This window comes from Amphiura filiformis, chromosome 20 (assembly GCF_039555335.1).
Source record: "Amphiura filiformis chromosome 20, Afil_fr2py, whole genome shotgun sequence".
NCBI classification, from domain to species: Eukaryota; Metazoa; Echinodermata; class Ophiuroidea; order Amphilepidida; family Amphiuridae; genus Amphiura; species Amphiura filiformis.
The window spans coordinates 19,537,939-19,550,890 of record NC_092647.1 but is presented as its reverse complement, the minus strand read 5'-3'; the positions used below and the strand labels follow the sequence as shown (position 1 = coordinate 19,550,890).

At 39.0% G+C, this 12,952-nt stretch overlaps 1 protein-coding gene across 1 annotated transcript; it reads left to right on the top strand.

Annotated features, from left to right (window-relative positions):
- Positions 1-891: 891 nt before the first annotated feature.
- On the top strand, positions 892-11,671 carry LOC140142622 (periostin-like). The gene is made up of 3 exons (XM_072164625.1): positions 892-1,446; positions 8,084-8,248; positions 9,867-11,671. Exons 1-3 carry the CDS (start codon positions 976-978, stop codon positions 10,212-10,214), a joined length of 984 nt encoding a protein of 327 aa, XP_072020726.1. The 5' UTR covers positions 892-975; the 3' UTR covers positions 10,215-11,671.
- Positions 11,672-12,952: the final 1,281 nt, after the last annotated feature.

Genomic DNA, 12,952 nt, shown 5'->3' with positions numbered 1-12,952 from the left:
ATGAACTGCTATTGTGTCAATTAACCTAAAAATGTACAGTGATAAATCTTTGGTGTTTGGTTTAAAGGCCAAAGGTGTTTTCCTGATTATTCCACTGTTTAAAATGTTTTGTCAATGATACCATAACAAATCTGGTTAACAAATTAAAGGCCTATCACTGATTTGCTTATGGACGATCGTAAAAATCATCAAAATAAAATTCAGATTTTGTCACCTTTGTTTGTGTCATAGCCTGCTGGTACATGTTTTACATGAATCTGTAATTCAACATGTTCAAGAGAAATTAACTAGGACTAAGACTAGAGGCCTATATTTGAACGGGGCTTCAACTTTGTCAATGCTGTTATTTTCCTCGTCTTTCACCAAATGTCTTTCAAAAAATGTAAATATAATGACTTATCCTTCACTTTTAGGCAATTATTTTGTACACTTTTTTGTTGAGATCACTGAATTATACTATAGGCCTACAGTTATAGCACTGTGAGAAAACACATGAAAAGGTCTAAATTGCCAGGGCCAGGCTGTAACAGGCTGTAAATTGCTACATAAACTACGCCCTCTATTTCATTTACCCACTTTGAAATGAAGTTGTAATGTGATGAGTGGTGGCGCTCATCTCTCCTGAGACCCACACAAAAAGTTCACCCACAAACTTTGAAGTTCTATAATATTTGCCAAATATATTTGTCACTTATTTATTCACAAAGGGAAGAGCATAAAAGAACAAATAATTGGAACAATATAACCTCTATTAGAACCCAGTGGAAATAAATTAATGGTGTTTCCCCGGAGTGTTTCAGAAACAAACGAAAATATCTTATTCGCAAAAATGAAAAAAGCAATTCAATGTGGTTCAATAACAATTTTCATTGAAACTTCCGGGTCATTCAGCATCTGCTATACAGTGCACTGTTATGACTAGATTTCTGTGATCCACATCTGTGTTCATTGAAAATTAGTTGCGATAAGCTTACAATGGAGCTCAAAAGTGTGTTCATTGTTAGCCTTTGCCTCGTAGCTGGTGTAAAATGTGTTGCAGCAGCTGCACCTACCCCAGCACCCAACTCTACCCTTCAACCAATTCTAGAGGTCTGCCATCATGTGGGTGCAAACAAATTTCACCAGCTAATTCAGAATTCCTCAGGTTCTTATCTCCTAAAGCTCCTCCAAGATAGTGCCAAGTACCCCGGAAGTTTTTCCGCCTTTGCCTTCACTGACAAAGCTTTCTTCAATGCACCGGCCGAAGTGCAAAATATGGCAGGCCAAGAACTAGAGTGGTTGCTTCAGTATCATTTCGCGATGGGGTATGCTGGTAACTTTGGCAGTAAATCAGATTATTTGTATCCAAGCGTGTTTCCTTCACCACTTGAGGAATCTCTTCCACCGCAAGATATTCGCATCAACAGGTACAACATTTATGAGAGTGCCAAGTTGGGTTTTCACAAGGTAGGTCTAGGGAAAAAAACAAATCAATGGAACTTGATCCTTGGGGCTATTATTTTCTTCGGAAGGGGGTCCCAAATTTACAAAAAAGTCAAGGCCAATAAATTTGATGACTCCTATCACCGATACCCCGTAAACAGGCTAAAATTGTATTGAAATCAGTCTTTTTGAATAAAATATAAAACACACTATCTGTGGTCATCTTGTTTCTTGTGACTCCTACATTTTGGTCATCAAAACTTTTATGACCTTCCCTATTTTTCTTTCCAAAATGTATGACCCGGTCCTAAATATATGGGGGGTCAATGACCTCCGATATTTGGGATCCCCTTCCGAAGAAAATGATACCCCCCTATATGGTCAGGGGCATAGCAAGTAAGTGGACAGGACAGTGTTTCCAAAACTTTTCAGCGTCAAGGTGCGGCACATTGGCTTGCCAGGCCACTGTAAAGGAGTCTCAAGTAGCCCAATTTTTAATCTTCCAAAAAAAAACACCCTTTTTTATACTTTTGAAAATTGGAGGGTGGGGGTTGCAGTTGCACTCCTGCACCCCACCTGCAGATTGATGTACTGAGTATTAACAAATATCCATTGAAGAATATGTCGAAATGGTCAACTCATGTCCGGGTAGGTGGGATGGGTGGGGGCCTGGGTTTCAATGGGGGTCCCTCTGGAGATTTTGACAAAGTGGACCTTTTTTCCTAGGAGGTATTTGTGAAAAGAGGACCTTCTGCCCAAAAAATGGACCTCTTGGACCTATAAAGAATAAAAAAACCTTTTTTGTTTGCTACACTAGCAAATTTGGATTTGTGGGGGGACTTTTTTAAACTTTTGAAAATGGGGGGAGGGTCTGCAGATCGAAATATTGATTAATACCAAATGTCCATTGAAGAATATGTAGAAATGGTCAACTCATGTCCGGGTAGGTGGGATCATATGGCATCAATCCGGTGGGGGAGGGGCAGGGTGGACGTGTCCCCTCCACCTTTTGGCAAAATGACCCAGTTTTTGTTCTTTTCAGCCACTTTTAAACAATTTTGGCCGGGTGTCCCCCCCCCCCCACATTTCAAACCGGATTGGGCGGGATGGGTGGGGGCAAGGGTTCCTGCCTTGGTCTTGTATGAGCTTGGAATGGTCCATGGATTTCCCATGGATTAGCATGTGTCCCTCACGGACCAACCTGGGTAAACAAACAAACAAACAAACAAGAGTAGATGTTTAGGCTATGTGAAAAACATTTGTTTTCCATATAGGCAGCACACATTTCATTGTTTGAAGTGCATTTAATAATAATAATAATAAAGACAGATTTAATGTAGCACACACCGTCATCATCCCTATATCTTCGTGTTAAAAATTGCCGTGATAGTACGATGAATCCTCACGTTTTTCAACAACTACGCATGGTGATTTTATTCGAGATAGGCCGTGCAACTCAGGCTAAGCATACAATTTGAGATTTTGAGCGCCTGCCACACTGTTTCTATTCTATGTTTTAAGATTTTCGCATGATCAATATATGGCTGGTCGTAACCGCCATTAACGTGGAGCTGCTACGCGTAGCTTACTTTTTCGCTTCATGGAGCTAAATTGACCAATCATGTTAGATCTTTTCATTACGCGGAGCCAGTGGATGCATCCTCGCTCCAGAGAGAGAAAACTCTTGCCAAAATTAATGTTTACTATGGGGATTTTAAATGAATCGATTGTAAATAAACCACGACCAGTTGTACAGGATCAATACCATTGTTTGATTAGTGTATAGTCAATGTTACCTTGCATGCATGTGTCATGTGTGTGGCGTGTTTGTTTGTTTGTCTACTCTGTCAGGCCAGGATCACTGACACCCACGGTACTGATACTCTCATACTATCACGGTGATCATATTGTTGAATGTTGTTGACTTAAAAATAATCATGATGCAGTCATGTCTACAGTAGAACTCACCACGACCTTTGAAGGACTTAAACCCTATTAAAAGCTATTAAACCAAGATAACACTCAATGAAAACGGCTCAACTATGTTACATCAGATCTTCTCTGGTTAAATACACACTGCACTTGTATGAGCTGGTATTATAGTTTCAGTTGGGTGAACGCAAGGTAACAATACTGTGGGCTTTTGTTTACTTAAATGAGACAATAGTCTGCTTATTGTTAACCAGCGTTCTTGAAAATGAGAAGCTTAATGACTTAACACGGTTTAGAAATAATTTCTTCATATTTTTTGGTACAAAAGTACCAATATTTCCAAACACCTAAATTAGCTAAAAATTTAGGACATGTTACAAAACTATATTTTCTAGAATTTCAGAGAATACTTTAAATATTGGTCGGTTATTTTTTACACAGTAGTGACGTCAACTAGGCAATGGCCTATACTTCTAACATACACTATTTGTAGAGGTCACACGTCAATGGTGAGCGCACTGAGTATTGTGTATAGGAAAACGGACAGTAACTACAGTAGGGGAGAGCGGGAGTGTTCGCCTATTTTTTCTGACCAGCCTAGCGATGTCAATTTTAAGGTTAGGGATGACCTGATTAGCCCATGTGAAAGCCCTATGTCTTAGCTATATACGGCCACAATCCCAGAACTATAGGGCTTACAATAGCAACAGGATAGAGCAAACAAAAAAGTTTTGCAAAGTGGCGAACTTGCCCCATATTGGGGCAGGTTCGCCCATGTGGTGGGGGTAAGTTCACCCTAACCCCCCCAAAAGGTTTAAACATTGCATAACAATAACATATTCAATGCAAACATTTAGCAAGGGTATACAGGGCATTCATTCTCTTCTGGGGAGTCACTAAATTTGTTGCAGGGGTCGGGTCAGGGTAAAACGTAGGGGTCCAAAATGAGTTTAAACGTATCATGTTTACAACTTCGGGGAGATTATGGATTAGGAAATAATCGGTGGTATGAGCAATACTGATACCAGTGCCACATAACTTTAAAAACATGCTTTTCAGTTGTTTTACCTTGTTTAATGGTATAATTATCAATATTTTGCATAATACGCGGATGGGGCAGGTCCGCCCTCCAGTTTGGGGGTAAGTCCGCCTGGGAAGATATAGGGCTAACATGCCCCATCCTCAAAGGGCTTAACGTGTTCCTTGTGCACATTTTTGTATTTTCTTAAGGGTATGCAAAATACAAATCGAATAAGGAGTTATAACTGTATGTAATCTTTGACAAATCCCATATGTTACCAATACAGATTTCCATTAAAACCATCTGTATTTATGTATCAATGATAATACAACATTATTAATGCAAGAAAAAGTTATGTTTTGGTGTAAATTTTTTGTTTTGGCTGCAGTTCGATGAACACGCCCCTATATGTCACGTAGCTAATATGAGAAGTTTATAATGACCTTTGTCACCTAATTTTGCCATCACTAAATTCCCCGATAGCCGTAGTGTGCTGAGAAAGAAGGGGTGGCGAACCTACCCCTAGGGCGTAACACTCCCGCTCTCCCTATGTATGGCCTACTACTAGTATATAAAGTAAATCCGAACTGGTTTGCAGTTTGCTGAAGGTCAAATTCCGCAGGGACCAGGGGCGTAAATCCATTTTTGAAAGTGGGGGGGGGGGGGACACAATGAAAATTAGTCATTCATACCATGACATAGAGGGGGGGGTTCTGAGGGGGGTGTTCCGCCCTCAGAAGTAAGAAACTTTTGCAAAATGAAGACCTAATTGAAGCCATTTGGTGGACCATTTTGGCACTATTATTATGTAAAACTTTAGCTTGAAACAGCTGAAAAATTGTGAAATGATGGCCTAATAAGCCATTCGTGGACAAGTCTTCACAAAAACAGGAGCGAAAGCGACCACTTGTTTATGTATACGCAGGGGGGTGTCTGAGTGGGGATGTTCCCCCCTGAGAAGTAAGAACCTTTTGCAAAATGAAGACCTAATTGAAGCCATTTGGTGGACCATTTTGGCACTATTATAATTATTGTGTAAAATTTGAGCTTGAAACAGCTGAAAAATTGTGAAATGACGGCCTAACTTGTGGACAAGTCTTCACTAAAACAGAAGCAAAAGCGACCACTTGTTTATGTATACGTAGGGGGTGTCTGAGGGGGGATGTTCCAATTGAAGTCATTTGGTGCATAATTTTTACACTGTTATCATAAAAATAAAAATAAAATAGGGACCAAACTCAAGTTGCAAAAGTTTACTTGAGATTTGAAATTCGGAATTATTACTAAAGCATGCATGGATTGATGTTGAAGTCAGCATTGAGTCCGTCTTAAAACTGACTTTGGTGATAAAATGTGACGGGCCCGGGCCCACAGTACAGGCTTTTGGGCCGAGGACCCGCCTTCAAGCAATGCCCAAAATAATCACAGGCCTATAATATGTTATACTTACGATCGACTCGGCTGTGCGGATTTTTAGGTATGGGCAGTGATGGGCCTACTCAATTACGTGCAATTTAACGCTTTTTCTTCTCTTTTCTCCCTTTTCTCTTGTCTTTTTCTCCCTTCTCTTCTCTTTTCTCCTTTTCTCCCTTCTCTTCTCTCCTTTCCCTTTTTTTTTGGGTGGGGACCAAAATGTGGGGGACATTTGATATTGTGTCCCCCCCACTTTGAAAAGTGAGGGGGACGTGTCCCCCTGTCCCCCACCCGATTTACGCCCTTGGCAGGGACACCGCGCAAGTTATACAAATTAGCTCCCGGCGATACACTGCAGATCGCAGAACTGTGTGCATAGTTTACCACCACTCTGCCTAGCTATATAGTTATGTACAATACTGTATGAGTTTCTTATGAGTGCATGTCCATCTTAATAATAAGTCAGTTCGTACTTTTCATAAACTACTTTTTGAATCATAACTTTCGTGACCGAGGATATCTTGCAACCACGTGGACGCTTCGCCTGGCAAATTCTTAATGAATAAATTCGCTTCACGTAATGAGTAAGTCGACCGGTACTTAATTAGTCAGTTTTACAATGTACCTCCGAGTAATGAAAAACTCTAACATGATCATGATTGGTCAATTTGGCTCCACGGAGCAAAAAGTCAGCTACGCCAGATATCCAGCTCCACGTTGTGGCGGCGGTTGCCTACCATATCAGTATCCCATATGATATTTCTATTGCAAGAAAATTTTATTTGTTGTCAGGTTTTATCTTAAATACACTAACTGGAAATTAAATACACTAATTAGTGAGGACCGGTATTTTGCTGTGGATATGTTTAACTGCAATTTGCGGGTAAAAAATTTGAAATCCTGAGTAAAAATTTTGATCATATTCAACTCTTTGAGAAAAATTTATATAAAAGAATGCATGTAAAATCCAGCTGCAATACAATGTACATTATTGACACACTATCACCCTCTTTATCTACGGCAATAATAGAATATCGATTTCAATCGAATTGAATACGATGCTCAGTTTTGAGTTTGTAGTTGACTACTAAGCGATCGATTGCTAGCCAATCAGATAGAACTCCTTTTCTTGCTCGTGAAATACCAGTCGCCCGTCGCTCACCAACGGAGTATTAAATTTATATTTATCGAATAGGAAGTCGACACTGTGTAGCACCTAATGCAATTTTTGCCTTGAAATTTTCAATCACTTGGGAGGACCACTAACCTAAATTTTTGTGGATGCTCAATGTACCGCAACTGGTTGTCTACTCATGTCACGATGTTAGTCAGGGGCTATTTTAACGTGCCTCACTGTCACGTACGTGCGGAGATCAAATATTCGTGCGGTGACAATTAACAATCCGTGTAGATATGCTTTAATAGTAGACAAAGGTAGAGCCTTTCTTACGGTCACATTCAGGTAAAATGTCAATTTTTAATTTTTGAAACGCACTCTACTTCATCAACACTTTTTATCTCATTGCACGAACGTGACAGTGAGACACGTTAAAATAGCCCCTGATGTTAGTCTAATTAAAGGCCCATTCAGTGATTTGCTCATCCGGACGATCGTAAAAATCATCAAAATTCAGATTTTGGTACCTTTGTAATTGGCATAGATGTGCTAACATAGCCTGCTAGTGGTTCGGTCGAAAGCCGTGTATTTTAGACAAAATAAAACATTTACATGAATCTGGACTTTTGATACTGACAGTACAAAAAGTCCGACTCGAGATCGAAAGAAGCTCACTCTCCACTGCACTCAACACGCGCTATGTATTGTTTCTACTACTTATTACATCAGTAGCTACTATTTTAAACAAAATACACAATTTTAACTGTTTTTCATATTTGAATTGACCGTTAGTTTGCCTCGGTGACCTTTAATTGCTTATTTTGTTTTCTACTACAAAAATTAAGCGCCTGTTTTAAATCAATTTAGACTCTACTTCCCCGTGTTAGAAACACTGGACTAGGAAGTTTTTCCAGTCGATTGATGGCGACTGTACGTAAAAAATCTCGATTTTCTCGAGTCGATCTGAGTTGAAGTAGAAAACCTTTCTAAAACTTCTGTTTTTTGACTAATTTGTCGATGTATTCAGGGGAGAAGTGGTTTAATGAAATTCTGTAGACTTATTCTTTATTTCTAAGCAACTCTGACAAATTTCCATTTTTTTTTTAATGTTCTTGTGAAATCACTGAAAGGGCCTTTAAAGTTTTTTCAAAGATGTTTTCTTTGTTCCATTCCTCCAGGTTGTGACTGCATCCGGAGCTCAAATCCTGAAGGCTGACGTTCCAGCATCCAACGGAGTTGTTCATCTTATAGACAAAGTGATGTACCCCATACCCTATGGAAGTAATCTCCCAGAATTCCTTGCAAATGCACCTGATCTCAGTACTCTGACTTACCTCTTGAAGGTAAGGAATATAACCAGTGTCGGCGCCACGGGGGTCAGAACTCTTTCCCCAGTAAAACCCAAAATTTCCATATTTTGCTGCAATTTTGCGCAAAATTTGGTCATTTTGCCCCCCCCTAAAATTCACTTTGCCCCCTCAATGCCCCCCGAAAAAAAAATTCTTGGTGCCGCCACTGAATATAAGGGTGTATTGTATACCCAGCAAAATACATAAATATTTTTAAATGTTACAAATGTGTTTTGATTTTGGTCATAATGTTTTACATTTAAGGGCCTTGGTAGCAACGTTTGGACAGTATTTTTGGGGACATGAGAGCACATCAGACATATCGAATTGCATTCTGAATATGAAGAATGTCCTGATATCAAATAATTTTGAATTTTGAATTTTTGAAATCCCCGATATATTTAACAGTCCTCGAAGTAAACTTAATAAATCTAATGAAGCAATAATGTGTGATTTGCATAAAGAATAGATTCCTATTGTAATGTTTGTTTTCACTGATCACATTATCCCCTTTTAATTTTGAGCCAAACAAATGAGGTATAAAGAAGAAAATTGTGATTTCATTCCAGCATTTGCCCCCCCACATAATTCTTGCCCCCACCCCCACTTTTGAGGCAAAGCCCCAAAGTTACATATATTTCCACTTTTTGCAGCAATTTTGTCGATTTTGCCCCCCCATGAAATTCACTCCCCCCCTGAAAAAATTCCTGGTGCCGCCACTGGATGCCTCATTCGTCTTAATAGCTTAAAATGTGTTGCCATGGTGACCAGGGGCGTAGCCAGATTTCTTGGTCAGTGGGGGGGGGGCAAAATAACATTTCGGGGCATCATACAATACTTATACCGGTTTTGTTTTTTAGAGATACTGTAATGTCTTTGAGCTTCTGAAAAAGGCTTTATTGGGACGATGTGCATGCATATTTTACACAATTTTTGCCCATTATCATAGGCGTAGATCCCTGGGAGGATGGGGGATCAACCCCCCAATATTTTGCTAGGGGGATGGTCCATACAATCATCCCCCAATGTTGATACCTGTATGTGGGTTTCTGACCAAATTAACCTCATATTTGGCCATTTTAGACCCCAAAGCCCAAATTTTTTCGCACTACATGCGAATTGATTCCACGTTTGCACAATATTTCATCAGTTTAGCTTTAAAATGGCAAAAATTTTGGTGCGCTTTGCGCTTTGCGCACATTTGTACCATAACCTTATTCTGTCGCCAAAATGTGCCGGAATCACTATATTTCAAGAAATTTTTTCCAGCCTCATCCCCCAATGTCAAAAAGAAATCTACGCCACTGTCCATTATCAGGAAGAAAAGGGCTTTATTGTGCCAAAATTTTGTATTTTACACTATTTTGGCCTATGATCGGGGGGTGGTGGTGAATTTTGGTGGAAAGGGGGCTCCTTGCCTCTTTTCTTTTCCTTTGCCCTCCCAATTTTCTCTTTCATTTTTTGTCAGAGGGACTTTTAACAAAATGTTTGTTGGGGCACTCTGCCCCCTGTCCCCAGATTCCTTGTGATCAGTTGTAATATCGTAGGGTAATGAGGGTATGGTACATTGTGTAATAAATGTTTGTTCATTTTGCTTTCCTCTATTATACAGAACAACAGCATACTTGCCAATCTAGCCACGGATCCTGCCCATCCACTCACCCTATTCGCACCGACAGACACTGCCTTCTCCAGACTCACCGACGCCCAAAAAGAAAAACTCAAAGACAAGAAAACAGCCACTCATGTCCTTACCTACCATGTCCTGAATCACGCCCTCTATCATGCCGGGATGTACAATTACCAGAAGCTTACCGCTTTGAGTGGAGATAGTATTTTGGTTGAGAGAGGCGTCGGAGGCACATCAGTCGCTGGGAAGATGCTCACATATTTCGATATCACGGTAACAAATGGGGTTATATATAAACTGGCAGAGGTCATGTTTCCACCAGGAGTTTAAGAAAATTGCAACTTGAGGGCTTTATAGTGCAAGAAGGAGCTCTATGAAATAGCTGCCATAGGCATTTGGCAACTATTTTCATTCTATATATTGTACAATATGTACATATTTGACACCTGGCAGCTATTGCAGGTAACCTTCTTACACTAATGCTGGTTTCATACTTTCCTGCCACTTGCCGCTTTGCCACTCTGGAGATGATTTTGCTTCACTGCATAGTCGCACTAGAAACGCTAGCGGTGACCAGTGACAAGCCGATATATCGATCACTCCATCACTTTGCTCAAGCGGCAGCATTGCGGGGGTTGAATTCAAGTAAACTCCGAGCTGTGCCGCTCTCACGTATGAGAATAAAATGATTTTGGAGCAGTGCTGAACTGCAACAGTGGCTTTCAAAGTCATGCTTTTGCCGCACAGCGGTGTGCCGCTCCACTTGCAGACAAGTGCAAGCAGTATGATGAAGCGTCACGCCGCTCAGTAGCAAGCGGCAGAAAGTATGAAACCAAATGCTCCTCTAAGTAGTGTAAACATTATATGTGTACAATTTGATTATTTGAACCAGCCTTTCAATCATTTTTAGGCATTATCAGAGGCGAATCCAGGGAGTGCCAGCTCACCTAACAAATCTGCCAAAATTATGCAAAATTACCCTATTGAGTCTCTCAATTATGGATCTGCCTCGGATAATGCCACTGTACAGACTGTTGTAAGCTGCCTTTTTTGTAATGAAAGTAAAGTAATGATATGTACTCAGAAATGTTATATTTTTTCTAAAAATGTAAAGTAAAAAAATATATATATTATTACATCAGTACTCGTTAAAGCCATATTATAACATTTCTGTAAAAAAAGATTAGGATTTATTTTCCATAAAATGTTAGCAATGTCCCCTTTTTATTTTGAGCTGAACAAGCAAGGTATAAAGCAAAGAAACTTGGAATTTACTACTAGGATGTTACTTCAGCGGTTGGAATACGGTATGACCCTCTGATGTGTGATCCCGCATGCCGTGTACGTACCATGTTGTGTTATGAACATCGCATACATGTTCGACTACTATTTCCATCATAATAATGAAACAACGGTTCCTGCGTTTTATTCAAAAAAAGTCTCAGATTTTGACAAAACTACACAGCACCTCAAGTCTTGATTTCTGCAGAATATCTCTGCTTATTAAAGTACAATCGTGTAAAAACCAGAATTTAAATTTTTTTGAGGCGTTCTCCTCAGCAAATGTTACAATATGGCTTTAACTTTCATAATTAGAATTTTTTAAAGGAAATTAATGAAGTAAAAAAGAACATGCACATTTGAAGAATGTAAAAGATTACTTTACAAGTCGATAAATCTGGTTTATCAATCCAAAAACTTTAATGTTCACTTGTTAAAATGAAAGTTCAATGAACTCTAAAAATGTAAAATGTTTTATATTAAAAGAATTTTAAATCTTTAAACAATGCTTTGTGTGTTGTGTGACATATTTTATTGTTTCAATATACAAATACACATGTATACCGTACCTTATTGTTGTAGGAATCCCAGGGGGCACAGGTTGTAATTTTAACATTGTATCAACATTGAAACAACACGAAAGTTCAAAATAACCTGATTTCAACCTATAGGTTGGTTTAAGGGATCTGGAATGAGCGTTTTGAGCGTTTCGACATCTTTTTTGTGTGTGTGACATGAGAGCAAAAATTTGATATTTTCACATTTTTTATATATAACAGTCCTGGAAGTAAATTTTATAAATCTATTGATATATTCTTAAAGTATATGTAGCCGGGAGGAAAAGTCGATGATCAATTGAAAATTTTGACCTTTCATATTGAAGATATGGATTTTTTTCCCAAAAGACCTAATTTTTTCTGGTGTTTTGGGAAAAAAATCCATACCTTCAAGTACGAAAGGTCAAAATGTTAAAATAATTGTTGGCTTTTCATCCCACTACATACACTTTTAAGTATAAATCATCAGATTTATAAAGTTTACTTCGAGTACTGTTAAATATCAAAAATATCAATATCTTTACCCACTTCGTGCAGCGCCATCCTATTGTGTCTGCCATATCTCGAAAAGGCTATAATAGCAGTGGTTAATTTGACACAACATACACAAAATTACCAACAAAAAGATTGACATACCAATAAACAGTAGTAAATTATGCAATCAATGCCACTTTATTTTATAATACTGTGTTTTGTGCAATGAAATCTATTACTGTGTTCTATTAATGAACAGTTTTCAGATTGACTAATACGCTGGCAAAGTTATGTAATAATCGGATTAACTACCATACCAATAGGTGAAAACAATTTATGAACACACCGCGCTGCACTGCTACGTTCACGCTGTACCTCTGCATTGAACCATATCATGCTGATCACTCACACCTGTAAGATTTGTATCTTTGAAAAGACCGATATTGTGATTGCACACATACACAGGTGATGAGTGCAACCTGCTTGTAGTGTAGCGGGATGTACTCAAAAATAGTTTTCACCTGTTGCTATGGTAGTTAATCCGATTATTACGTCACTTCGGTAAGTAAAGAACTTAAAGGGCTATTCCAGTTGAAGTCCATACACCCTATGGAAGACATGACCTTTATAATCATCCATTCAGGTAACCATTTGAAATTCACACTCCCTGTACTCCCTGTGTGGGAGATTAAGGTCATGTCTTCCACATGGGGTGTATGGATTTCAACTGGAATAGTCCAATGATTAAATATGGTA

Coding starts and splice junctions, on each gene's coding strand:
- LOC140142622 (XM_072164625.1), top strand. CDS start 976: ATGGAGCTCAAAAGTGTGTTCATTGTTAGCCTTTGCCTCGTAGCTGGT. Junction 1,447..8,083: donor CCAAGTTGGGTTTTCACAAG/GTAGGTCTAGGG, acceptor CCATTCCTCCAG/GTTGTGACTGCATCCGGAGC. Junction 8,249..9,866: donor CTCTGACTTACCTCTTGAAG/GTAAGGAATATA, acceptor TCTATTATACAG/AACAACAGCATACTTGCCAA.